The sequence below is a fragment of the Telopea speciosissima genome, chromosome 3 (assembly GCF_018873765.1).
Source record: "Telopea speciosissima isolate NSW1024214 ecotype Mountain lineage chromosome 3, Tspe_v1, whole genome shotgun sequence".
NCBI lineage: Eukaryota > Viridiplantae > Streptophyta > Magnoliopsida > Proteales > Proteaceae > Telopea > Telopea speciosissima.
The window spans coordinates 1642255-1670058 of NC_057918.1; the positions used below are offsets into that span (position 1 = coordinate 1642255).

At 39.6% G+C, this 27804-nt stretch overlaps 3 protein-coding genes and 1 pseudogene across 5 annotated transcripts in view; 2 read left to right on the top strand and 2 right to left on the bottom strand.

Moving 5' to 3' along the window:
- Nucleotides 1-1752, bottom strand: part of LOC122654607 (coiled-coil domain-containing protein SCD2-like) — a 32260-nt gene extending 30508 nt beyond the window's left edge. For both annotated transcript variants that reach the window (XM_043848774.1, XM_043848773.1), the window contains exons 1-2: nt 1396-1752; nt 671-840 (exon numbers count right to left, since the gene is read on the bottom strand). In XM_043848774.1, the coding sequence (XP_043704709.1) occupies nt 671-840; nt 1396-1737 (512 nt within the window). In that variant the 5' untranslated portion in view covers nt 1738-1752. The remainder of the gene's footprint in view (nt 1-670; nt 841-1395) is intronic.
- Nucleotides 1753-6410: 4658 nt separating this feature from the next.
- LOC122654606 lies at nt 6411-10153 on the top strand. 2 transcript variants are annotated; one of them, XM_043848770.1, is made up of 2 exons: nt 6411-6430; nt 7061-10153. In XM_043848770.1, exon 2 carries the CDS (start codon nt 7228-7230, stop codon nt 10054-10056), a length of 2829 nt encoding a protein of 942 aa, XP_043704705.1. In that variant the 5' UTR covers nt 6411-6430; nt 7061-7227; the 3' UTR covers nt 10057-10153. The 2 variants fall into 2 exon arrangements, with proteins under 2 accessions (XP_043704705.1, XP_043704706.1); XM_043848771.1 differs by lacking the exon at nt 6411-6430 and having other exon boundaries at nt 6853-8368; nt 8399-10153.
- Nucleotides 10154-10562: 409 nt separating this feature from the next.
- LOC122653853 lies at nt 10563-16300 on the top strand (annotated as a pseudogene).
- A 1778-nt stretch (nt 16301-18078) lies between these two features.
- LOC122654605 (RNA polymerase II C-terminal domain phosphatase-like 3) lies at nt 18079-27465 on the bottom strand. The gene is made up of 12 exons (XM_043848769.1): nt 26464-27465; nt 26156-26288; nt 25955-26010; nt 25797-25857; nt 24282-25712; nt 20025-20627; nt 19762-19908; nt 19411-19679; nt 19101-19212; nt 18755-19012; nt 18297-18343; nt 18079-18214 (listed from the first exon to the last, which is right to left on the bottom strand). The coding sequence occupies exons 1-12, from the start codon at nt 27144-27146 to the stop codon at nt 18151-18153; spliced, it is 3864 nt and encodes a 1287-aa protein (XP_043704704.1). The 5' UTR covers nt 27147-27465; the 3' UTR covers nt 18079-18150.
- Nucleotides 27466-27804: the final 339 nt, after the last annotated feature.

The following is a 27804-nucleotide window of genomic DNA, read 5'->3' on the forward strand; positions in this document are numbered from 1 at the left end:
TGGCGATCATGTACAACCTTAAGGGGAATATATAAGTTAATGTTATGATTGCTGAAACTTGGAATCCCAGGGAAAAGCTAAATGGTCTGATTAGAGAATGGAATATTTCATCATGCAGCTCTCATTGAGCAAGAAAATACTATCACTTTGCATTACCAATAAACAAATAGACAAAACTCATTGGGACAACTTGGTCTACGCCAAAGTGATTTAAGAAACAATTCAGTCTAGATTCCCAACAGCAATTCAATCAACGTAAAATACTTAATCAAAATCTTCCTTGGCTGACAAACACTGCATCTTCACGTGTTGTGGCGAATGATCCTCATGGTTAGAATTGACAATCAACAAAATCTTGGACTAAATAGATCGCTGCAATAGACCCTTTAACCCTTAGAGGCACAAAGGATCACATAGTACAGTCCTCCAAAACCAAATTCATAAAAATCCTGTGAGTTCCTCATTGCTCTGATCTATCAGATCTTGGTATTAAGGCAAAGTCTTTATAAGAAAGATGTGAAGAACACCATACAACATGAATTATGGATGTATATAAAATTATGTAACTATTTACAGTGTGCTAGATTAAACGGTTCTCTTACAATCTCAAAGCATATTGTCATAAATCATTCTATCCATTAAAAAAAATGCACACAACAAGATGAATTACCTATTATCTCTTTGTCTATTAGCAGGAGGTTCCATCGGTGGTATGGAAGCTGGGGTCCTCAGTGAGGATTTAGTATTATTAGGTGGTACCAATTGTGCAGATCGACCAGCTGGCCGTCCAACTGACGTAGATCGAACTGAAGGAGTATGCTCGACAAAGTTCCGACCTAACTAATTAAAATATGACAACACCCACTTAGCCTTCCAATGTCAACATAATAGAAAGCATTTATTCACAGTGCTATGCATTCTTCACGAAAACTAGACTCCCACTGAGAGAGAGAGATGGATCATTTTCAAAATAGCAATTAGAGAAGATCACGTGAAAAGGACATCTGCTTAAAACAAAGCAGTTTTGGCAGATAGAACGTTTTGCTATTTCCAGGAAAATATTTCCCGTGCTCGCGATGTCGGAAAACCATCAAACCCAATAATGTTATATAGTAAGCTTCAATTAAATGGAAACATTGGATACTTAACTCATTATCTTCTCATGATATACTGCAGACAAATTTCAACAGCAAACCAGGAATTGTCAATTGTCAAAGATCCAATCCTGATCTGCAGTATACTGAATCTATATAAAGAAGAAACACTAATTTTCCAGCGTAATCCGTCAAAATACCATATTCAAATTCGATCTTCTATGCGCCAACCATTCAACCGAAACCAGACTAAAAACAAACGATAAAAGTAAAAGCTAGAACATAGAATTGCTTAAATTACCGCAGGCGACGGGGATCTAGTTGGCCTAGTGGACGATATCGCAGGAATAGTGTTGTTAACAGTGCTGGAAAATGACGGAGGAGGAGCACTGTATCGGAAGCCTAAGTCATCGTCTTCGTCGTCGTCATCAGCGGTCTGCGATGCCATGACCTGCGCGAGCCGCTGCGCAGCAGCTTTTGCTGCGACGTTCTGAGTTCTTTTAATGTTGGAAAGCCCCGTCACCGACGTCGACCAAGAGTGGTGGTGAGCAGGTGACATTGCTGGAGAAGACGAACCACTGCTGCTAGACCCGCCACTTCTTTGCCTGGAATGTATCGGGCTTCCAGTTCGTCTCCGATCCATATCTCTACAGATAGAGAGAGAGAGAGAATTAAACCCTAAATATTCTCGGGACCTAGATTCTCCAACACCGACAATATAGACGACAAGAGTGATAGATGGATATATGCCCAAGTGCCGACTGCTCCGACTGAGATGTTGACGGAGTTTTTGTCGGGCTGGGTTTGGAGTAAGGGTGTCAACCGGCGGTTCCGGTTTTTGGGTTCAGAATACAATGCGAACAAACCGAAATTGAGTTGTCGTCGGGCTGGGTTGGGAGTAAGGGTGTCAATCGGCGGTTCGGGTTTTTGGGTTCAGAATACTATGCGAGCAAACTGAAATTGAAAACGGAATAACTCGCTAAGGCCTCTAGGGGGCTAGGATTCAAAAAAGCCGATGATCATAATCAGGCTTTGCTTCTAAAACTTGAGTGGAGATTGCAGAATGAACCCTCATCTTTGTGGGCCAAAGTTTTGAAGGCCAAGTATTTTTTCAAAACTAGTTTCTTTGACCCTAGGATTAGGGCTAAGAAGGGGTCCTGCATCTGGAATAGCATCACACAAGTGACCCCTGTTTTGCAAAGCATGTTGTTCAGGCGGATCGGTGATGGGCGCACTACTTCTCTCTGGTACGATAAATGGATTCCCTCCCTCTCTAGTAAACTTGCTTGCTTGGCGTCTACCCCTTTACCCACGAATTCTAACTTACTGAATGTTTGCCATCTTAAACAAGGATCTAACTGGAATTTAGACCTCATCACACATCATGCCCCCCATAGTATTGTTCCTCTTGCTCAATCTATTACTTTTTCTAACTCTAGTGATCAATGGTGTTGTCTGAATTCGTCTACAGGAGTTTTCACCACGAAACTCGTTACAAGGCATTTATTATCCTGCTCTGCTGCAAGATCTGATAATTCGGTTGGTTGGTGGAAATTTTTTTGGAAACTTCCAATTCATCCAAAGTTTTAAGTTTTCTTTTGGCATTTGCTCAATGCAGAACTTCCTACAAAGAATATTCTATCGAAATGGAGCCAGTGTGACGCGAATTGTGCTTTCTGTGGAAATGGTGTCGAATCACTATGGCACATTTTCCTTTCTTGTGATTGGGTCAAACGAATCTGGGCAGCCGGACCATTGGGGCTAAGGACTAAATTTTTTAGCTTTGATAATTTCCATCATCTCTGTCGGTTCTTTTACTTGCACTTTCGGACTGATAAAACCCTGATGAAGTGGTTTCTTAGTATTTTTATTATAACTTGCTATTTCATATGGTCTTCTAGAAATAAGTTATTAGTTGATTCCATACAACCTAATCCCTTTAAGATCGTACAGGCGTTTGCACAATGGTTGGCTGACTTAAACCTAACTGTTTTTAAATCTAATTACCCTCATGACGTTTGTGTCCCTGATATAGTCATGCCTCTCATAACCCCTTTTTTGCCTAGTTGTAATTCTCCTATCTTGATCTGTGCAGGATTCAGTTCACCTGAACTGACTGAGACTGGGTGGGCCTATCTCTTTTTAGTTGACTGCAAGTTTAAGTTTTTTGATGCAGGGAAGCTGCTATGTACAGAGGATGTAGATACTAAGATACGTATGTTTTTGCAGTCCTTAAGGGTCTAATCCATGCTACCGGTATTGGGTTGCGGATTAAATAAATTTTGTGTGATAATAAGTTGATCATTGAATATCTTCTATCTCCAACCAAATGTCCGTGGCCATAGCACTTAGTTCCTAAGCTACTATGGATTTCTGATCTAACCCAGAATGTACATTTTCATCTTAATAGTTGCAACTTTAATGCGGTCCTAGTTAAAAACTTGGCACGCAATGCATGTATGGACATCCATATGGTTTAGTCTGATATAATTTATTTTGGTTTCATTAAAAAAAAAAAAACGAAATAACTCTCATAATCCCAATTCGAAATCGAATTAAATTGATTCGGTTTCATTTGGTTTGTATATGGTTTTCTGATACGTTTTAATTTATCCGGTTTTGTTCGATTCACTTTTTCCGTTCGTATAAAACTTGAGAATATCTTGTATTGCCTTGAAGAAGCAAGGCACGATAGAGAAAACAAGCAAAATTGCAATAGATGAGTGAGAAAAGTCGACAATTAATGATACAGGTAGAAGATAAAACTGAAAATTGAAAACTGAACTCGTATTTACTGTTTCTCAGCATATAACCAGAATAAAAACACCCATAAGGTTATCAAGCAAGCACTTAATTTTTTAAATTAAAATTGACCTTAATTTTGTACGGTTCAATTTAGTTCGTTTTAAGTGTTAATTACTGTTTGTAATTCAAAATTGATATACACTCGATCGAACTTGGAAGAAACCTGCCTCACGAACAGCCTTCTCTTTCTCCTCAAGGTCAACGTTAAGCTCAAACTGAAGCTCATGGATTTGTTCAAGCTTGCACAATTGAACTTGGCAAAGCTAAAAGGAGCATCATAAAATTACTTTTGGAAATATATTATTGCAAGAAGAATAGGGCGCAACTCCCTTACCTCAGCTCATCAGTCATATTTCAATCAAGGAATTTCAAACGAAACAGTCCTTATTCGCTCTATCGAACGAACGAGCCTAAATGGAGAGTCAAACCATCGAGGGAGAATAGTTAGACTTCCTCTCCTCCCTGACGAATAACCTTCTCTATATTTTTCATAATTCTGGCCTGTAAATCCGTCAGTCCCAGGTAATTTCTCATTCTTCTTTGTAATATGGTTCTATTTTTTCCCCCTAATTTGATACTCTAATCCTAGATTAGGAGAAGTTGCCAAAAATAGAAAACCATCTTGAACGATTTTGGCCTGCAAAATTAACAACATCTGATTGGTTCATCTCCAAACTACGAACCCCATTGAATGATTATGACACACATACAGGCATAACATGAATGAGAATTTTGATTTCACAAGGATCAATAGAAATTTTGTGTGCTCCTATGGCTGGGCAAAAGAGCCACACAACCAAGCAGAGTATTTCCCTCTTCCCCCATTTATTCTTTAAGGGAGATGGCTCTTTGAAAGGTAGCATGGCCCTGTGACAGTTGGGCAATGAGAGTGTGTACGATAGCATAAATAGGTGGGATTTATACCTTTCATGGGGTCGGGGCAGTCATTAACACTCATTATGCACCCCTCTATCAGCATAGGGGTCATGCGGTCTTCCAAGGTTATTTTTTCCATCTTTTTTTTTTAAATTTTTTTTACAAATGCTCCTTAAAAATGCCCATTTGTTCAAATGCTCTTACAACTTTTTTAATTGCAAACTCTCCTTACTTTCAAAACAGTGTAGCACTTTGGTCCAATCCGTTAATTTGGGACGTTAGACGTTAGTTTTAAGGAATCTAATGACCAAAATAACCCTATGTAAAAAAACTCATTAAAATTAAATAATAAAATGATCAAATTGCCCTCATCTTCCCCAAATCATTTAGGGTTTGAAACTAAAACTTTTCCCCTAAATCGTTTAGGTAACCTGGTGTTCTGACGGTGAACAATAGAGATGTATGGATGGGTTAATTGTTTAATTCTTTCTTTATGCTTATGCAATCGTTGGGGTTTCACAACCCAAGTCCAGAGTCTCAAGACTTGGCAGAGCAACCTCAGCACTGCCAGGGTATTATTTTGCTTGTTTTCATGAGTTGTGGAAGATTGGAAGTGTAAGATGATGGCATTCAGGGTGTGAGGTGCGACGATGTTTATAAAGGGAAAGCAGGGGAAGCTAATTGGCAAAGACTTGTAGAGTTGCAAGTTGAGACAATGGATCAAACTTAAGGACATTAGGAGATTTGTAATTGAAACACTAATACTTGATGAAACAACAAACAATGTATGAACTCGTTTATGTGAGAAGTAGAAAGACCATGTTTTGGTGAGTCAAACAAAACGCTTCCCTTCCCTGATTCATTATCCCTTCGACCAGCTAATCTTCTGTATAATACGTTTTGAGTTTGTTGCTTTCTTCATGGTTATAACAGGTTGTACAGAATGTTGTGGAATTGATGGACCAATAAAAATCGCTATGAAATTAAACTGAAAAATTCTAATTGAAGTTTTACTTTTTTCTCTTTAATTCTTCCATGGAACGTCTTTATTGCCGTGAGAAACCATCATGTACAGGAACAGTAAATGGACAATTAATTCCTTAATCTGATCTCTTGCTTTTCAGATGGGTTCAAACCCTAATTGATTTGGGAAAAAAAATTTCAGTTTCAAACCTTAAACGATTTGGAGAAAACGAGGGCAATTTGATTATTTTATTTTTTAATTTTGATGGATTTTTATAAGAAAGACATTTTGGTCATTAGATTCCTGAAACTAATGTCTAACATCCCAAATTAATGGACTGGATCAAAGTGCTACACTGTTTTGAAAGTAAAGGTAAATTTACAATTAAAAAAATTATAGGAGGGCATTTGGATAAATGGTCATTTTCAGGGGGTCATTTGTAAAAAACCTCTTCTTAAATATGTGTTTTCCGGTCGATCTTAAACTGTGGGTTCTGGCAGATCCGGATCCCATTCCGATTGTTAAAACCATGATCGGTCCCAATCTGGATCCGGATTCATGATTTTTTAACACCGTTTCCTCCTCTCACACACTATTCTTCTGAAGAGACTCTCGAGAAACAAATCCTTCCAAAACTCGACATTGCGCAGCGGACCACACCTCACACAGCGAAAGAGACAGCCAAACGAAGGTACACCTTCTTCCTCTCTCTATATCTCTCACGCCGTCGTCCGTCACCGGCATCGGTTCTCCAGTCCCGCTCCGGTATCTTCTCCCTTCCCTCTTACTGTCATGGAGACTCCTCCAAAGCCGTCGACGGTCACCATTCGGTGTCGTTTCTTCTCTCCCGCTCCCTTCTGTTTCATCACCCTCCCTCTCCTTCTACCTGACATTGATCTTCTTCCTCTCTCCCTCTCTCCCACCTTGATCTTCTCTTCCCATCCGTCTATATATAGATATATATTATGTGATTTCTTCCTCTGTCCATTACTGTTTACGAGGTAAGGGTCTACAGGCCGAAACCCTAGGGCAATAAATACCCCCATGACAACTGAAACTTGTATTTCTAGTACTGCACATATTGAAAAGAGGGGACTTCATAGTTTATTCATGATTTTGTTATCTGTCCGATAATAATCGACATTCCGGTGTCAAACTCGAGTACTTAAATGAAGGAGAAGAAAGACAAGTAGGTGAATAAATTATTTCTGTTGAAACTCTAAAATGATGTGAACTAGATGATATTCACAAAAACTCCATTTTCAATATTGGCTTTGTCTGATACTTGTTTCCATTCTTTTGTGCATTGACCATTTACAAGGGTGAAGAGTTTCGAGGGTTCTTGCAAAAGTTCTTCTTCCTGCATCTTCAACTTCATTGACCTAAAGCCACCATTCTGAAGGATTTCTCAGAGATTACTCGTCAGCAATTACTGGTCCGGCCCAAATCTTTGGCTAATCTTTCTTTTTTCCGAGCACTTTCCAGGAAATGGAAGAAGGCTTTTTAACTGCTAAAGAATTACATTGTAAGAAGGGGAAAGAAAAGGCAGCAAGTTTGGGATTGAAAAGGAACCAAGGGGGAAAAAAGTCGAAGACAAAATCTATGGCCAGGGAAGGGCAGGGGTTGATAAGTCTTTCAGTGGATCAAGATGTTCCAGGTGTCACGGTTTCAGTGTTTGATTATTCTGTTGAGAGTCACTTTAGAGCAATTGACACGATTTCGAAGCTTTGTGGAGAGGAGGGTGAAGAAGCTTTGGGTATGTGCGAGATCGAACAGTTGACTGCTAGAGTCACATTTTTAAGGGAATGGAAATATTTTTCTTACAATCCAAGAATCATTAGGTTCAATCGTGAAACTGGAAGCCCCCATGGGGAAAATGTTACTAATGGGATAAACTTACCTCAATTTTCTTCTGTGACTGTCCCTAAGATGGCCAGTATATCTGATGATTCAACATCTTTTCAGTCCGCATCTCCTTGCGACAAAGATTTTGTTTTGTATGTGGGAGGTTCTGTTTGGGCGTTGGATTGGTGTCCAAGAGTTTGTCAGAGTTTTGACTGTAATATTTCTTGTGAGTACCTTGCTGTTGCTGCCCATCCTCCTGAATCTTTTTATCACAAGGTAGGTGCTCCTCTGAATGGCAGGGGTCTCATTCAGATTTGGTGCCTCTTAAATGTCAATGGGAAAGAGGAGGGCTTTCCACCTCTGGCTAAGTCAAAAGGGAGACCTAGAAAAAATGTTCTAGAAGAATCAAATCCATTGAAGAAGCCGAGAGGGAGACCTAGAAAAAATGTTCTAGAAGAATCAAATCCATTGAAGAAGCCAAGAGGGAGACCTAGAAAAGAAAAGGTCTTGGAAGAATCAACTTCATTGAAGAAGCCAAGAGGGAGACCTAGAAAAGAAAAGGTCTTAGAAGGATCACCTCCATTGATGACGCTCAGAGGTAGACCTACAAAGAAGAAGACACTAGAAGACTCCGATGATAAAAGCAGCGGTAGCCAATTTGTTCCAGCACTGGCTGTTGAATTTCCAGAAGATTCAGCTCAGTTTCTTGCTACTACTGGGTTTGGCATGCATACGAATAAACAGGCTACGATAGAAGGATGTGATACAGATACTGTGTTTGGGACAGGACCCGAAGAACGCTTCAGCTATCAATTGTCAGTTTCTAAATCAGATGCCAAAACTCCCCAGCAGAAGAAAAGAACAAGAGATAAAGCTTGGTTGAGGAGTGACTCTGATGATGTTTGTCAATCTTTGTCTAACTGCAACAGGGATAAAGAACCTTCTGTTGCATTTTTGCAAGAAACCAATAGCATTATGCAGTATCTTGCGGCATCAAGTCAGAATGTGCCAAATGATGGGTCATTGGAGGATACTGCTAGTCTTCCAAAAGATGTTGCTTTGCCTAGGCTTGTGTTATGTTTGGCCCACAATGGCAAAGTTGCATGGGATGTGAAATGGCGGCCTTCTGGCGTTAATGATTTGGCATCCAAACATCGCATGGGCTATCTTGCTGTATTGTTGGGAAATGGCTCATTGGAAGTGTGGGAGGTTCCTTCTGTCAGTACAATCAAAATTCTGTATTCCTCTTGTAATAAGGAGGGTAATGATCCTCGTTTTGTGAGACTGGACCCTGTCTTCAGGTGCTCAAAGTTGAAGTTTGGGGACAGACAGAGTATTCCTCTAATAGTGGAATGGTCACCATCATCCCCAAATGATTTAATACTAGCTGGATGCCATGATGGAACAGTTGCTTTGTGGAAATTCTCTGCAAGACATTCATCTGAAGATACAAGGCCTTTGCTTTGCTTTAATGCAGACACTGTCCCCATAAGAGCACTTGCTTGGGCTCCCATTGAAAGTGACCCAGAGAGCGCTAATGTTATAATCACAGCTGGACATGGAGGCCCAAAATTTTGGGACATTCGTGATCCGTACCATCCTCTATGGGACCTGAGTTATGTGCGGAAGGTTGTATGCAGCCTGGATTGGCTACCAGATCCAAAATGTGTCATTTTATCCTTTGATGATGGTACACTAAGGATTCTCAGTTTGTTAAGAGCTGCATATGACATTTCAGTGACCGGAAAACCTTTTGTTGGGACACAACAGCAGGGAATATACAGTTATCTCTGTTCATCATTTTCAATATGGAGTGTTCAAGTATCACGATTAACAGGTTTGGTTGCATATTGTACTGCAAATGGTAATGTTCTTCATTTTCAGCTTACTGCAAAAGCAGTGGAGAAGGATCCTTTTCGCAACCGGGCCCCTCATTTTTTGTGTGGATCAATTACCGAGGAGAACTCGGTTCTTATAGTCCACACTCCATTGCCACACTCACCCTTCCCTATGAAAAAATCCCCAAACGAGTATGGTGATGCCCCAAGATCTATTCGGGGGTTCGTGTCTTTGGCAAATCAAGCAAAAAGAGTTAATGATCAAAGAGTTGATTTTCAAAATCCAGCCTTGTGTTACGAGGATAATTCCATTGTAGCATTTGAATCTGAGAATACACTGACTGGCCCAAGTAGCACAGCAGCAAAGCGAAAAACAATCAAGAAGAAAAAACCTGACCCAAACCAAGAATCCATAGCTGAAGAAGAGGAGAATTTGCCAAGGGGTGAGAGTGAGAAGGGTGAAACGGGGAGTGTAATTGAAGTCTTTCCTTCCAAGGAAGTAGCCATGCATAGAGTGAGATGGAATATGAATAAGGGTAGCGAAAGATGGCTTTGTTACGGAGGAGCTGCTGGCATTGTACGGTGCCAAAAGATTGATGGTTCTTGTGTTGCAAATAAAAAAGGCATCAAGTAGTGAAAGGACGTCATGTGGCTTTTCTAGGCATGTGCCTCTATTTCGTTAGATATGTATATGATTTTTCTTTTTTACTTAGAATAAAACTAGGTTATTTGTTTCTTCATCACAAGAAACGAGAAAATAGATACCCAAAAAAAAAAAAAAAACTGTACATTATCTGTCACGCATCCATGAATACATGTCCATTAGGTGGATCCTTGTAGCTGCCTTGGCCTTTCAATTTTATGTGAAATTTCCAGTCATGTTTGTTTTAATATAAAAGTATGTTTTTTTTTTTTGGGGAAATTAGTCATTGACAGCTTGATGAAACTTTTTTTGTTCTTTTTTACGCGTAAACAGTGATAGATAAAGCTTATCAGTTTTTGTAAATTATGGAATTAATTTTAAATTTTAGACTTAGATTAGTTGTTTTTCCTCAAGAAAATGGTGAATGTGATTGTAGATTCTACGTCATTTTCCATAAAATAAGTAAATATAAGTTGGCTTCTGAATTTATCTTATCCATGGAGCTGAGGATTGTTCTTCTATTTCTGATGCGACAGTAATCTTCTGGAAAATATTTTCAATATCTTGCAATCTTTTCTTTCTTACATTAACCTATCATTTGAGTGAATATAGTATTTTGATTTGTAATTCAATATCTGTTAGGATATTGCAGATTCTAGGTTAATTGGAGAACATGTGTAAGGTTCACATGGATGCAATCAATTTTTGTCAAGATATTTTGCACGAAGGCAGTTTACTGGGAGCCTGTTTTACTGAGTGATCTACTGCAACCTATCCACAATGTGGATCCTGGTTGTCACTATTGGTGGTGATGACTCTTTTGCGGGCAGGTCATTTCATGAATGATTCAATTCCAGTTCTAGGAGTGAACTCTGTGACCCCTCAAAAGTCAACGAGGTTGGTTTGTTTCCCTGGCTAAGCTTTTATCTTTCCCTTCATTCAAGATATATCTTGGTTAGTCTTGCTCACATTCATATATCCTATTGTCTTTATATGTTATATATCTTGGTTAGTCTTGCTCACATTCATATATCCTATTGTCTTTATATGTTATAAGTGGAAGAGTTCAGTGATGAGTTTGATGCTACCGGGAGCACTTGCTATATCTGTGCAGCAACTGCTGATAACTTTGAACAAGTAAGGTTGTAACTATTAAGTTAACGGAAAAAGGGGAGAGGGAGGGTAAGGGAATGCAAATTTCACCTGGTACATGCTTCAAAAAAGTATTATCTGTAGTATACCATAAAGACAGTTTTTCGTGTTTGGGAAAACTTGGGTTTAATCTTTTTAATTTGGGATTTCCTTCAGATGTGGGATTGCTCAGGGTGTTCCTTGTAAATTTATTAAGGATATCGATGTATATAAACAGTCAATTGCTGTTAACCTATGCTCTCATTGATGTTCTTATTGCTCATCCAAGTCCAGACACAGTTTCTTTTTTCTCATTTAGTTTAAAGGCTACCTAAGTCCAGAAGATCAATATTCCTCATACACAGGTGGCATTTGGTGATTATCTTTTATAATTTGGAACTCCATTCTGTTTGCAGAATCAAAGGTGATGGCCAGCTATGCTACCCTCTTTTGAACTGTCGACCAAGTGGGTTCAGAGTCTGCACTGCTGCTGGTACATCTGCAAGGCTCTCAGCTGGAGGATTTACATTGCCCTTTCAGGTCGGGAACTACAGATTATGGTAAGGGAACCCATTTCACCTGGAACAGCTAAGCCTAAGGTGCACGTGTTTATCAAATTTGATCAATCCATGCATACAACCTGGTACAGTAAAGAAGGTATGATTTAAGTTGATGGCTCTCATCTATCTCATTCTATTCAATCTGGAGTTATCATTGAAATATTATCAAAGGCCCCAATCTTGATCCCACCTGATATTGGAGTAAGTTAATTTATGTCCAGTTTGTGAAGCCATATATTTATGAAGATATAATGAAATCGCAAGCAGTTAGTGAGGAAAGTGTATGTACAGTGGAAATTTTGTTCTGCTGGCATATATGCAAGGGATGACTTTATTTTTTCGTTCATTGTTATGAGAAAAATATAATTCAAAACTGTCAGCCGATGTTAGAGTCTCGACTCCTGATCGTGTATTAGCATTGGACATGGTACATCAAGGCTGTGTTTGGTATGTATTCTTGGAATAGATTTTGGGTCTAAAATGCAGTCTGATACCCGATTTTTCTGTATTTTTTCAATCCTGATTCTTGAAATCATGCTCCACTTGGAACCATAATTGGCAAATTGAGATTGGGCTATAGTTTAAGAACATTAAAAAAATTTCAAAACCTTAGCTCTGAGAAGAAATAAGATTATGGAGAAGGCGGTCAGAAATCCATGGTAGTTTGACCATAACAACAGAATTGATTACTTTTTTTTTTTTTTGGTTATGAACCGAATTGATTACTTAGGGCCTCTTTGGTATCACTTTTCATTTTCATTATGGTCTATTTAAAAAAATCATTAATAAAAATAAGTTTTGATAAAAAATGAAAAATTGTTTGGTAGCTCATGGACATAAAAGAATATAGAATGAGAAACCGTTTGGTAATTACCTGTGTGTAAATAATTTTCATGATATTTTTTAACTGGTCACCCATCTTCTTCCCCAAATCAACTCTTCAGTGAGGCCACTCTTCTCCAATTGTTCAGCTTCCTCTTCTATTCTTTTCGGATGATCTACCCCGTATTCTACATTGTTGTCCCTTTCATCCTTGTGCCTCTTCTCATGTTTTTGTTTTTTTATCTTCAACACCTCCTGTCTCCCTGGCTTTATCCCTCTTTCTCTCTCTCCTCTTTCTTCTTTTCCTTTTTGGCCTTCTCTCTTTTTTTCTGGAGCTTAATCGAATTAATCAGGGCTTCGTCCAGGGCACCACTCTTCCTCTCATATTCCGGAGGAGGATAAGGAAAGCACCTAGACATCCTTGACAAGGCAATAAACACTGTTAAAATGACCAGAACCAGAGATCGTCTGCTAAAACCCAATAGATCTCAAACTTATGCAAACAGTCACTGCTAATCATAAAATCTAGAGTTCTACGCTCAATATTGCGATCCGATCTCGAAATACACCAAAGATATGTTTGAGGTGGAGGCCAACAAAGAAACCTTTAGCGTATACGAAACCTAGAGTTACGACTTCCAGAACAGAGGACAGCTCCGAAAGTCGAAAGAGGTTTCCCTCTCTCTCTCTGTTCTTTACTAGGTATGGCAGTTAGTACCGCAACAAGTGAGAAAGTGTAGTATGCCTCAAGCACCTTCCCACCGGAGTAATAGCCTAGGTCATATTTGGGTCGAAATTTTCTGGTGTAGGTTGTTGGAACTTGGAAGGAGGGGGCTTGTCTTTCTAAAAATTAAAGGAAAATGTCTATTTTTACCCCTCATATTTGGGTCATATGAGCACATGCTCATTAAAGAGCGAAAAAATGAAAGAAAACCTGATTTTGGCCATAATCCATAATAGACTCTTGAGTCTATTATCATTTTAGGGGTGTTTTCAATTATTTTAAGTAAAAATAAGTTTCAAAAGTGATACTAAACACATGAAAAAATGAAAAATTGTCAGAAAATAAAAATGAAAATGAAAAGTGATACCAAAGAGGCCCTTAATACATAAGGAAAATAGATCATATAATAGAAAAGATTTCAAAATCATCACATGCGTCTCCCATCATAGGAATTTAGCTCGTCTCCAGGGAGGCGTGCGCCTAGGATGCTGCCAGGGGGCATCCAACGGTTGAGTTGTGCCGCACACATCTCGGCGCACACCTAGGGATGTGTGCGGCACAACCCAACGGTTGGCAGCGCCCTAGGCATTCCCTGCTCCCTGGAGACGATCTTGATCCCCCATCATAGTGCTAGCAAGATGGTTCCCGGAACCATCTTTACATACAAGAGTGTCTGAAATGTCACATTTATAGGTATATTTAAAAATGAGTACTGTTTTCTGGGTGGGACGTAGGGGCCACGCCGCGTGCCAGCCAATGAGAGCGCATGTGGTGGCACAAAAGAGGTGGAATTCCCGCCATACATGGGAGGCATGGCAATCATTCCGGCCTTGTTGTGCATTGGGGTGGCCCTTGCGACCCACACAAAAATCATTCTCCCATTTAAAAATTGGCATCTTGTTTTAATTGCCCCGTTTTATGTTATGGATATAAAAAGGGATTTCAAATTTACCAAATAAAGAAAAAGGGATTTCATAAATAATTTGAAAGTGACACATCATAATGTCGCTATCAAAAGGTGTAATTATCATGTACATATTTCAAATACATATGTGAAATAAGAATATTTACCCTCATTGGAAAAACTTGTGTTGTACTAAAAAGACACCCCCGCATCAATCATTTGGGGGGGGGGGGGATGGGATACTGTGAGGTGGGTAGTTTATCTGGGGCGGATGCCTCCTAAAGAGTAAGGGAGGTGTGGGAAGGTAAGCTCAAGCGTCTATTCTGCTCATGAGCATAATGGTATAAGCCTGCCTAACTGTGAGGCCGACTGGTCAAATAGAGACAACGCTTTAAGGCAAGTGAAATGTAGGGCTTTCCTTTACAGAAGCTTGTTTTTTTTTTAATGTAAGTGTAATCACACAAATCGCACACCAATCCCAAAAGGTTAACTAACTTTTAGGACCGTGGAATGGCGGATATACACAACACACACCACACTCACACACCCGATGTGGGACTAAACCCACACACCCCTTCTTCTTTTGATGAAAGTGTAATCACCCAAACCACACACCAATCCCAAAAGGTTAGCCGACTTTTAGGACCGTGGAATGGCGGATATACATAACACACACCACACTCACATACCCGATGTGGCTTTACAGAAGCTTGTTGTTGTATTAGGTTAAGATAACAAATTATTTGACATATTGACAGGTGTCGATAAGAAAACCCTTTTATTAAAATAAGCATCCAATTTGGGTACTTATGGTACGATGATGCCCATTTAGAGAATGCAATGAACAAACTATGCAATATGAGATCCTGCAATAAAAGTGCAGGTTCTTAATAGTATACAGTGGGCCCTGCTCTCGGGTTTATCAAATGAGAACCCACATCAAGAGTGCATATACTCAATCCAGGAGTTTAGGGTTGAAGATAAAAGAAGTGTGGTGCTCAAATCATCAAATCGCTGATCTTCTTCCATCTCCAACTTCTAATCATTGGCCTTGGTCTCTATTAAAAGACTTATTGTACACAAACAATATAAGACCTGATATTTCCTTTACTCCTAAAAGGGATCCTTTTTGTTTGGCAGTAGCTACTAACTTGGCTAAATCTACTCAATCTACACAATCAATATACATTCTATCTAAGCAGCTTTTAAAATATTTTATTTTCTCATAAAAAAAAAAAAGTGCATAGACTCCATTTTTCATTTAAAGGGAATTAAATGCTCTCAAGACAAGCTTCTTTTCGTGGTCCACAAAATTTTACCACACAACTAAATGATGTGGCAATTCTAACCATTGAATAAATAGTGGATAATCTGAAAATTCCGCCCGTCAAATTCCACACTCAGTTCAGCCATATGTATGTCCATCTATGCCTATGTTACTCCAATCATTACTATGCACTCTTCTTTCTTTCTTTTTTTTTTTTGGTAAATACTATGCACTCTTCTATACTCTTATATTTTCAAGAGTCTATTTTGCCACTTGCTAAAAATATGAATATCTACCTATCCAACAAAGTTGGGCCCCAACATGCCACTCGCCAGACATTGGTTTGACCAAATAGGCTAATCTAGCTGAACCAACTAGATAAACTTTGCTCTTGCAAAATAAGACCCAACTTTACAACACAAATTTGAGGGCTTAGGGCCTGCATGATAATAATTCTGTTTCTGGACCATATTTCTATTCCAAACATGACTTTTTATATTTATGTTATTAGGTCAAAATTTTGGACAAAAAAACGTGTTTGGTAGCGCATAGTAATTTCTATTTTTAGGTCAGAAAAGAAATAAAAACGTGTTCGTTATTCACAATAATTTATGTTTCTGGACCTTCTATAAATTTTTTAAAATGCCCATGATTACCCAAAATTTTGATGGTGGAGATAATAGTTGCGGCATAAATTTGATGGTGAAGGTGAAGGTAGTGGTGGCGGCGGTGGTGGGCGCAAGGTGTTAGTGGTGACGATGGCTGTTGTGGTGGAGGTGGCAATGGTAGAAGTTGCATTAGCCTTGGAGGTAGATGTTTTATTTTGAACATAAAATTATTGATTTACCCATCAAATTAACCATGTGTTCATTAAAGATCAACTCCCCTTTTTATTTCTCGAACAAAGAAGTTTCAAATTGGAACCTCTTTATTTCTATTTCTAAGCAAATTTTTTGTCCCGTTTTAATGAACAGTTGTTAACATACGGATTACTATTCTATTAAAAATGAACCGGTGTTTAAGAAGTGCTATCAGGCCCTTACCTGCTATTTTGATTGCCACTGTCAACCTCCAACAAGCTCTATTAATTTGCAACTCTTTCAAAGTCTGTACCCTAAGATGGTTACTACCCTCAGAGATTCATTTGCAAACGAAACCATTAACAATACATGACATTAACAAAATCCTACACGTGTTTTTAGTACTTGGTAGAGGTACGTACATCTACCAGCACAGGCACCCACCGGCACCAAGACTCTAATCAGAATCGACAGCAAGCATAGCAGGTTACATTAACGGAAGGTTATTCCTTTGTATGTTCGCCCTATGATATCGACAGGGTCGCAATACTTCAAAACCACAAATCCGAAATATCACGCCAACTATCCACATGTCACCGCTGACATCTCACATTTCCTTCGTCCATCGCAAGGAAGGCTACCATTGCAAAAGGGCTACAATGGTGGACGTCCTCTTATCAAGGACAAGGGCCATATCCAAAAGAATCTAAGTTTCCTGACAGCTGGCCCAGTTATCTTGTTGGGCCCCCTTTGGAGAGGTTCAAAACTGACTCAAGACCCTGGCCCAAAAACATGTTGTCCTGTTTCTCTAGTTGCATTTGTAGATAAATATAATAATTACACAGTACAAACATATATAGACGTGACGACGTGACAAATATTGACAAGCACACATAGGTTCTATGTTTTTTATTTAATTTTTTTCCCCCCTGGGCTTCTTACAAGCCATACATACATTCTCAAAAAGTTTATATCAAAGCATCCACGCTTCCTGTCCATGTATTTTCCATGTATTCCCCCGAAACATTTTCAATGACAAGGTCCAACTGTCCAAATCGTAAAATTTTATAGCACTATTTTCCACGTGGACAGAAAAAATTGCATTCCAAGACTTGTTCGTTAGGAATTTACCTATAAGTCTACAATTTAAGGAGCAGAAAGCTAAATTTGACTATCAACCATCAAGAAAACTGGTCCAAATTTAGAAAACAGGCCAGAGCCACATGCCGCTGCCTACAACAGCGCCCATAGTTTCCAGCAAAATAAATGATGTTTAGTTAATTTTAGGAAGAGGGTACAGCCGGATCTTCCAAACGAATTTCCTTTTCCCAATCAAAATTTCAAGTGATTCCTCTCTTTAAACTTTCAAACTTACAACCATTTTAATGCTTTCCATATATCTCAGATGCTGAGATGGATTATCAAAGAGTTATTAAAAAAAAACTTATAATGCTTTAAGGGCTTTTCTTCTTTAGTGGTGTCAGCTTGGAACCTCAGAAGGGTTAAAGACTCATCAGGTCCCTCCCTCCTCCCACCCAATAACTTAGATCCGTCACCTCCTTTTCACTTCCCCAGACTCACCGTAAGAAGGGTGACTTGATTTTCAAATAATTTGAGCATCCATGCCCAAGTCCTCCAAACCCCTTCTATTGAATTGGATATAAGTCGCAAGCATGGGGTAGCATGGGCATATCTCTGCTGTTTGGACACACAAGATCCATCTCAGCCAAACCCAACCCACTCCAACTGGGCCTGAACCCAGCGGCCACCCCCCCTTCAACCCAATTCAGATTTTTTTTTTATAAATTTCATGTTTTAAACTTATAGTTTACCATGGAAGGCAGGGGATCAGGGTTTTGGGGGGCTTGGGTGATGGTTTATAATTTAACGGTAAATTCATGCTCATTCACCCTACGATATAGTAGAGCCGATGCCTCCACCCTGTTAAACAGACACATGTTAGTACTTACGTGCATCAAATTAAACCCCAACTGATTCAGGAAAAACGAAAAAAGGGACTCACCATCCAGGGTGGACAACAAATCTTCCGGTGGACAAAGCCCAATTAACCTGTTAAAAATTGAAGAAACAAAATCAGAAAAGGAAAAAAGAAATAGGCATTCAGACCTTTTCATGAAGATGAAATCCAGGACATTTAACTGGATCATAAGGACAGTATCACAGATATCATAGCAGCAGATGGAGAACACTACCACCAATATCCAAACCATTGAGCACATCCTATACAATGATCAACCAATCATAATGATCTAGAAACCTAGTCAAATATTAAGTTGCGGCCAACCCCAAGGATTTTGTCTAAGAACTTCCAGAGGGACTGTCAGAGGGTAGGTCCTTCCATTAGGTGTCCTTATCTTCTATACCTACCCTACAGGTATACCTAAGATAAATCCTCCATAAACAATCTGAAATCTGGAAAGGATTGTTTCATTCAAAGAAAAAGAAAAGCAAGTAAAATACCTTGTCTGTTCCAAGAGAATTGGCAACTACATGGGTCACCTGTTCATCTATCTGATTGGTGCATACGGCCCCAAATTGTTCAGCTGTCTGCCACAGTGGATGTAGGTGGGGGTTGGCTTCACCTACTGGAAATACCCTACTGAATACTATACGGCAACCAGCTAAAATCTTCCTCTGCTCTGCAGCAAGAATGTTTCTAACATCTGCCTCATTTAAAGACGGGTGCGAGAAAAAGTTTTGGTGTATTCTTTCAATTACCTAGTTCAAGGCAAACAACAGATAATCAGAAGAGTAATTGCTGATTTTCTGTAGATTACACTGCATCAAACCAGATCCAGAGCCTTACTGCCAAGGAAGATGCAAGAGTACCATCTTCTGGTCTCTCGTCATGATCAATTTCAAGAAGTGAAGGACCCAGAAGTCCAAATTGGCGTCTGCTACAGGGGAAGTAAGTGTATCTGCACCACATTTAAGAAGACGACAACTTATTCAGTTAACTATGACAAGAAAAACTGGAAAGAACAATCTACAGATCCACTAACAGAAGGTAACAGAGGTAAATCCCATAAAGAGAGGGTGGTTTTTTTTTTTTTGGGGGGGGGGGCCTGGGAGGGGGATAACAAAGTGAGATGGATGCTGTATCAACTTTCACTTGCCTCTCAACAACTATCAAGTTCAGCTTGTTATGTGGCCAGACTCTTACAGAATCATCTACGATCACCACACCTGATTCCATACCCAAGACCCCTTCTAAATCCTTAGTCTTGGGCTGCCTCTCGTCACCATCAAAAAGATCCCCATCATCTCCTTTTGAAATAACTCGCCCAGCAAACAAAGCCCCTGTTGGATCGAGAACTTTTGCCATTTCTGTAGCATATAGCTTGTTGCCCATCGTGTAAAGATGCAGCTCAAACAGCTGACTAGCCTAAAAGACACAAAGTACTTCAGACTACAGCAGAAACACTACTTGGGGCTCTTAAAACTACAAAATCAAAAGAAAATACCACCTTCTCAAGAAAGTTCCAGATTCCAGGCCTTAATTTTGTCCACATTCCCATATGAGAAAAGCGGAAGACATGTCTCTGCGGCTTTTCTTGGTCCTGTTCTTCCTTCTTTCTTAGAATCTCCTCATGCACTGGATCCACTTCAACAAACTGAGAAGGCAGGGAGGAAAGTGAGAAAGTTATAATGAATAAATTGTACACAAATAGAAGGGGATTCCTTTGCTGCATTAGTGGCAATAACTGACTCTGTACACTAACTTACGTACCTTGGCTGAATTAAGAAGTGTGTGATCCAAATCCAAGACAAGACATAGCTTCCTAGCTGCAAACATTTTTTTCTGTTCTTCTATCCTCCTTGCCCTCTCTCTCTGGATAGCTGCTTTCTGCTGGTCATCATACCCCTCAAATAAGTGTTCAACATCCCCCCATGTGTTCTGTGGAGGCCCCACTGCACCTTCTTCAGGCATCAAACTACTCTCACTTTTCTGGTCACTAGCGTCAGTTACTACATCTTTTGCATCCACCTTATCTGACTTTATAGGCAGTGGATCGGAAAAGGCAGTCTGTGAAACCACCGGGAGAGTATTTGTAGGTTGGGATGAAGTCAAGATATCAGCAAGATTTTTCAGCCCCTTTGTGAACTGCGGAGCAATATCAGGAAGGGAATTGGACTGGGAAGACAAGGAATTTGCCTCTGCCTGATCCCCTTGCTGACGGACAATTAGATTGTCCTTAGTAACCTGGGGGCCTCGATTTGTTTTTAATTGTTCAGCTCCTGAGCCCTCAATCTTCTGAAAAGTATTGCTATGGAGTACACGGCGAGGGTCACGAGGTTTCATGCGGATTTTCCCCGATTCTCCCTGAGGATTCTGCCAATAGTTAAATATGCTCATTCGTCATGCTCATGAGGATACAAGTGAATTTGAAACAAAAGTACTTGCAAACTTCTATGAGATTGACTAATGACTAATATAAATCTGAATGTATTGGGAGATCTAAAGATACAAACATCAACATCTCAGCTTAAAGAGCCTTCACTTTAATGAGTGAGGAGCAGGAAACATAGGAGTGAACTGCTCAGAGAATAAAGAAAAATTGTAAAGTATTGCAAGGATCAGAACATTCCACCATAGAAATTTCAAATTCTTATCCATTCAAGAATCCGCCTGGATTTTAAGATGTGAGGGTGCAGCCCAGATCAAATCCTGGCTCAACTTTGAACCAAATCAGTTTGGTTTGGTCAGACTCGGGTTCAATTTGGTTGGAAATTCATTAATTTCCCAAACCAGGACTGTCCTAGTTGCACCCCTAGTAGTTGTCAATGGCAGTTGACTAGGACACCAAGGCAGGTCCCTAGAGTAAGTGATAAGCCACCTAGACCATTAAAAAACTTGGTTTGATTGGTGTTTAGGTTTACATAACTAGCTAGGTAACTAGATCACTCACTGAAGCATTGGGGATTTGCTAGGTGATCACCTAAATAGAATATTTATTTATACAAAAAAATGTAATAAATAATTAGTCACATGAGCTATGAAGTACCACAGTACATTCAGTTCAACTTGATAAACATGTATAACACTACACACAATGAACACAGCAAAATCAAAATCTCATTTACCCATCAACAAAAACTCAGCCTTATCCCACCTAGATGGGGTCAGCTACATGGATCCTTGCCCTCCAATAGCCTATATTCAAAATCATACTTGATACAAGGCCTAAAGTTATTTTAGGCCTCCCCCTAGCTCTTTTAGTTCCTTCAATTTGAATAAAATCACTCCTTCGCATCGGAACATCCCAAGGCCTAAATCTCATTTACCCATCAACAAATAATAATGATGATGACAAGATTATAATAGTTACAGCAATGAAAATCAACCTGTAACATAAAACAAGAAGTAAGAACAGTATGTCTCACCCAAGCATGATGACAACACTAGCAACAATCAAATGCTATAATCATTCAAAAGAAAACAATCACAAATTAATGAAAGCTAATTTTTGCTATCTTATTTTAATGACCTGTATGCCAGTTCTAGCCCTACTGATATGGAGCCTTTCCTTGACTGCATTCCCTCTAGAATCACTGATGCTCAAAATGATGATTTGTGTCAACCCATGTCTGATATAAAGATCAGACCCGCTGTGTTTCAGATTGGGGCGTTTAAAGCCCCTGGTTTAGATGGGCTCCCTGGGAGATTTTTCCAGTCTCATTGGGCTATTGTAGGGCCTGAAGTTACTAAGGCGGTCCGAAGGTTTTTTTTTCTTAGGATTTCATGTTAAGGGAATTCAACAAAACAGCTATCAATCTTATTATCAAGACTACCACCCTGAATATATGAGCCATTTCAGGTCTATCAGCCTTTGTTCGGTCATTTACAAGATAATTGCCAAATGTTTGGTCAATAGGCTGAACCTTTATTAAATAGTATTATCAGCCCAGACCAAAGTGCCTTTGTCCCATCTAGAGCCATTTCGGACAATATTTTTGAGGCCCATGAAATCTTGTCTCCAATGTGTCATAGACTCATAGTAGATTTAAATTTAGGCTTATGGCTCTTAAGCTAGATTTAAGTAAAGCTTACAATATAGCAGAATGGATTTTTTGGAAAAATTACTTTATAAGCTAGGGTTTGCTGAGACTTGGGTTAATTGGGTGATGCACTGTGTCACCACTGTGGAGTTCCATGTTAAATTTAATGGGAGAGTTGTGGGGAGGGTTAAACAGTACAGGGGGCTTAGACAAGGCTGTCCTCTTAGCCCATACTTGTTCATCTTATGTTAGGAAGCATTGTCTTGTCATCTAAAACTTGCGGAGGAGTCGGATTTGATTTTGGGAATACAATCTAGTGGAAGTTGTCCCCAGATTCCCCATCTATTCTTTGCAGATGATTGTCTATTCTTCTCCAAAGCCAAACTTGGAGAGTGTTGAGAGATTGATGGTATTCTAAAAAGAAATATGCGTGCTTCAGGTCAGATTATCAATTTTAATAAATCCAGCATCTGTTTTAGCCTCTAACTCCAACTGATACTAGGAGATCTATCATTGATACTTTCAACTTGGTGGAAGTTAATTGACACGAAAAATATTTAGGGGAGTTACTTTTTGTGAGACAAATTTCTAATGATCCAATCTGCCCTATTTGTTCTAAAGATGCTGAAACTGTGCAACATGCTTTGTTCTCTTGTGAGTTTGCTGCATCCTGTTGGTTAGGATCCCTGTTTAGGTTTGATTCAAGAACGGTCCAGGGTAATAGTTTTCTTGAGAACTCCTTCAGTTTCTAAAGGTGGCTCCTCAATTTCCTGACTCTGATGATGCTATGTTACAATGGATTACCTTAATTTAGTATATTTGGAAAGCCAGGAATACCTTTGTGTTTAATCAGGGTAATCTTTCTTTGTTGAATACAATTCAGGGATTTCAGCATATGGTTGTGGAATGTAGTTTAGGGATGGTGTGCAGTTGAATCTTCAACTTAATTCCTCAGCTATAAAGGGACATACCCAGTGCATGAGGCTCCTGCCACTGCGGAGTCTAGGGAGGGTAATAATGTACGCAGCCTTACCCCTGCTTTCACAGAGAGGCTGTTTCCAGACTCAAACCCGTGACCACTTGGTCACAATGGAACAACCTTTACCGTTAATCCCTCTGCTATCTCATCTATATTCCCATGGTCCTGTGATACTTTCATTATACAGACTGAAGGTGCATGGAATGCTAATAACTCTTCTAATGGCAGGGGCTCTATTATTAGAGACTTTGATCGGCATTTTATTGCAGCAAAGTGTAAGGTTAGATGGATCATTTCTGTGGCGTCTATGGAATCTGAAGCAGTCCGTGACAGGTTACTTTTGGCAAGGAGTCTTCAACTTAGGTGGATTGTGATCTTTTCTGGGTTTTGTGGCTTGTTTGAATCATATGTCTATGTGAGGGGATTGGGCCACTAGAGTCCTTGTGGATGACATTTTGAACATTTGCTGTAGTTTTAATAGTATAGCATTTTTCTTTGCTTCTAAGGAGTTTAATTCTGAGGCTCATGTTTTGGCCAAGGGAGCTTCTCTTTTGCACCTTTCAAAAGTGTGGTGGGTGCAAGCTCCAACTTTCATTGTAGACCCTACCCCTCTCTCGGCTCAGAAAGCATTCTTCTCGTTTTTCCATTAATAAAATTGTTGTGATTGCCCAAAAAAATTGTGCTGTCATCACCCCAAACTCGGCATAAGCCCCATTATGATTGATATTTGTAAAATGAAGGAACAGATCAATGTGTCTATGTGTAAGACTGAGCATATACCCAATGTCTCTACCAAATTAACCCATAAACTTGCTAAATGAGCAATCCATCATCCAGTTCCTAGGTTTGATGACTCTTTTGTTACGCATGAGTTAGGAAAGATTGTAACCCCTTTGGCACCCTTTGGGCCTTAGCATTAAATGAAATGGAGACTATACCATTGGCAACAAATAATAAATAATCAAAATAAGAAAAGAATGTAACCAAAGAAAATAATGAAATTCTTACCAACGAAGCTGTTTGGACAGCAATATGAAGTTTTCCTACAAGCTTTTGATTAGGTTCCAATGGCCCCCAAGGAACATTTTCCATGGGTACCATTCCCGGCAATATATTTGTGCTTGAATGATTCATCGAATTTTGGGCAGGATCACTAGAATTCTGTTTAGCTTCTGCGGCTAATCTTTGTTGTTCCATCTGAAGTAGATGCATCAGCATGCTAGGGTTCACAACAATATCCTTCAACAAAGAAGGCAAGGAAACTGTAGTATTGGCATCCAGAGCTGGTGCCTGCTGTTTTCCACCAGTTGACACATTAGAGTGTCCAGAGCCCGCATCCTGTCCTCTGCTGCATCCAACTTCTCCATTTTCCAATTTCATGCAATTAGCTCCCATGTCCTCTATCAGTCTGTTTTTATCAGCAAGTTGAGGCACAAAACTACTGCTGTCCTCTAACCAACCACCAATTCCAGATGTCATTTCTACATCTCTGGAAACTCCAGAACTTGTTACCGAATTTCTCTGTCTTTTCAAAGAATGGCCATCCAAATGGTTGTCCTCAACCTTGTGTTTCCTTGAACTCATCATTCCTCCAAGAGGCTCACTTTTAGGTGCACTGGACTCTGCAGACAGAGGACGTTGATTGAGATCCAAAGAGCCCCCTTCAGAGTTGGCATACCGTAGCCTAGGATCTCTACTCTTTGCTGAGATTCTTAAAATGGGATTTGACACAAAACCCAACTGCCCAACAGTTTTTGCAGGTGGTATTGCTTGTCCATTTAAGCTATCCACTGGAGAAGTAGAAGCAGCAGGGCCAATGGGTTGCAGTGGGACAAATGGAATTACAGTTCTCACATTATCAACAGTTGAAGAACTAGAAACCTCCTCGTTAGTATCACCATCCCCATCATTGCCCTCCTCTGAAGGAGTTGGACTTGGAAGACGGTTACTTAAAAGGAATGAGGACCGACCAAATTTTTGTTGATAGGTAGAAACAGCTTTGAGGGCGTCAGTTTCATATGGATGCAATGGAGCATCTTCTGTTTTATCTTCCATTTTGGTTGTGACCAGATCCGATCCAACTTTACCATCAATAATAGCCTGTGGTTTTGCTATTGGTACAGGTAGCGTGGTTTCACGCGTAGGAGAAGGAAGGCTATCTGCATCATGGTCCCGGTGAAGATCAAGCAGGGGTCCAAAACCCAGTCTACTCTTGGACCCAACTGATATTCCCATTCTCAAAGCTTCAGATGCTATGTTTACATTATTCTGATCACCAGATTTAACAGATACAGGATCCAGAAGGAGCTCTTTTGAAGAATTCATGTCATGAGCGGGGATTTTAGTTATAATACCAGCATTACTCTGATCCACTATATCAATTATGTGTATTTTTTTCTTTTTGTCCAAGGCCTTAATACTCGATAACATGGCCTCTACCTGTGACAACAGAAACCGAGTTAATTTTCTCCAATGGCCAAGACATTCTTTTCAAATAAACTGCTGACAAGAGAGAAGCAAGACCTCTTTCATCTGCTCCAGTGAGAAAAGAGCATGTTCTTGGCTATTTATACTTTCAAGCAACCTGTACCATAAAATAACAGAAACGGATATAACTAACCATAGTCAGGAAATAGAGATTCATTAAAAGAATGGTGTGAGGAAATGAACTCATGAGAAACCTCAACATGATGTCTTTATTCTGATCTTGTTGCTTCATGTTCATGGAACAAAACACCTGCCACAAAACGCAAGTAAGCTTCAACATCAGAGGCCAAATTATGGGGCCAAAAATAATTATATGTGGAAGAATGAAGAATAAATTTGAATGAAAACCATATAAATAAAGAAGAAATGAACTGAAAGAATCTGGCACTTCTTACAGAATTGATGGCTTGGAGCCGAGAAACGGACTGTCCCACAATAGCATCCATGGCCGGAACACAATTCTCCGAAACCATTAGCTGCAAGCTTTCCAAAGCAGTTTGAAGTTCGGAACAGACTCCAGGAAAAGATCTACACCAACAAATCAATCGACTACATCAATTCATTATGGTTTGAGAGGAATTTAATCTGTGAAGCAAAATATAGAGTTCAAATTTGAGATCTTAACAGCCACAGAATCCGTCACCATAGAAAAATCTAATATCCAAATACGAAACCAGATGAGTCCGATATTCAAATCACTTACTTCTTCGCTTCGTCCACTGTTAAAGAATCTAAAGTTTTCTGAATTGAATAAAGCCTCATCTCGAACTCCCTCCGTTTCAAATCCCTCTCGGTTTCACTCTGATCACTAGAAATTTCTTCATATGGTCCTTCGCCGGAACGTTTGTCCACTGTCTCCGAATCCAATTCTATCTCCCCTTCTTCCAGCTCTCCCTCTTCCTTCTCATCATCTCCAACGGTTTCAATTCTACTATCAATCTCCTCACTACTGTCATCAATTATTACTTTACAAACTTCCTTAGAAGTATTTAAACTTCTATTATTACTTTCTCTACCGTTTACTGAAACATTAGATGCAGATTTCATCGACTTATCATTGGATCCGAAGTCTCTCACCAATATTTCATTGAGTGGTTTGTTTTGCACCGCTTGTGCCCACGCAAGATTATACAAACCGGAAGAATAACTACTCGAAATAGGATATTTCAATAGATCGCCCATCCAAACCCTAGAATCTCCCTTGGTTTTCGAAGAAACCTTAATATCCTGTTTGAAATCTTCTTCACTGATTTCTTCAATGGACGCAGAATCAGATATCTCTCCTTCCTCCATATCTTCAGCGGCACACCCATCCTTGGCCATTCTAGCTAGAATTTCTTCCTCCTTAGGATTCAGCAGGCAGCGATTAGATCGAGTAACGCGCATAAGTTATACGAAGCTTGCTATCAAACACCGCAAAAACAAAAACGCAAAAAATACAACCACCTTATGTAAAATCTTCAATAGATCAAAGTAAAACAGCTTAATTAGGGTTCGTTCCCCAGATCTGAAAAGGCAAAGTCACGGGTATAAAATCAAATCCTTAAACACCCCCAAAATAAGTAAAATGGGGTTTGTCGAAGGACCTCGATAACCGAGATCGATCGAACACAGTGAGCAAAGCTCCTTGTCGGCGAAAACTGCGTCGCTGATCAAGCCCTATACCGAGAGAGAACGAAAACAACCAGAAAGACCAAAACAGATCCAGAACCAGGGAGAAGAGTTGGCTTTATATAAAGACTATTCAAAGTTTAAAGTGAAAAACACATCGCAGCCGTACACGTCATCGATCCTAGAAAGGAACCTGGTAAGCGCAAATCCTTGTTCAGGAAAGGTACGGATTCCTATACGCAAGCCAGAATGTCAAGCTGAGTCTGACGAGTGATGGTCACCGTTGGATGCAATTCACTACGAGCCAATCAAGGTGGAGTATGACCACACAATCACATTAATTGGGTTCTCTTTCTAAAATCTATGACCAATCATTTCAGACAATGTAGTGCAGGATACTAACGATGTGCTGATGTCAGATCGGGATCTCACT

Coding starts and splice junctions, on each gene's coding strand:
- LOC122654605 (XM_043848769.1), bottom strand. CDS start 27,146: ATGCGCGTTACTCGATCTAATCGCTGCCTGCTGAATCCTAAGGAGGAA. Junction 26,289..26,463: donor ACAGTGGACGAAGCGAAGAA/GTAAGTGATTTG, acceptor TTGTTGGTGTAG/ATCTTTTCCTGGAGTCTGTT. Junction 20,628..24,281: donor CTGTCCAAACAGCTTCGTTG/GTAAGAATTTCA, acceptor AACTATTGGCAG/AATCCTCAGGGAGAATCGGG.
- LOC122654606 (XM_043848770.1), top strand. CDS start 7,228: ATGGAAGAAGGCTTTTTAACTGCTAAAGAATTACATTGTAAGAAGGGG.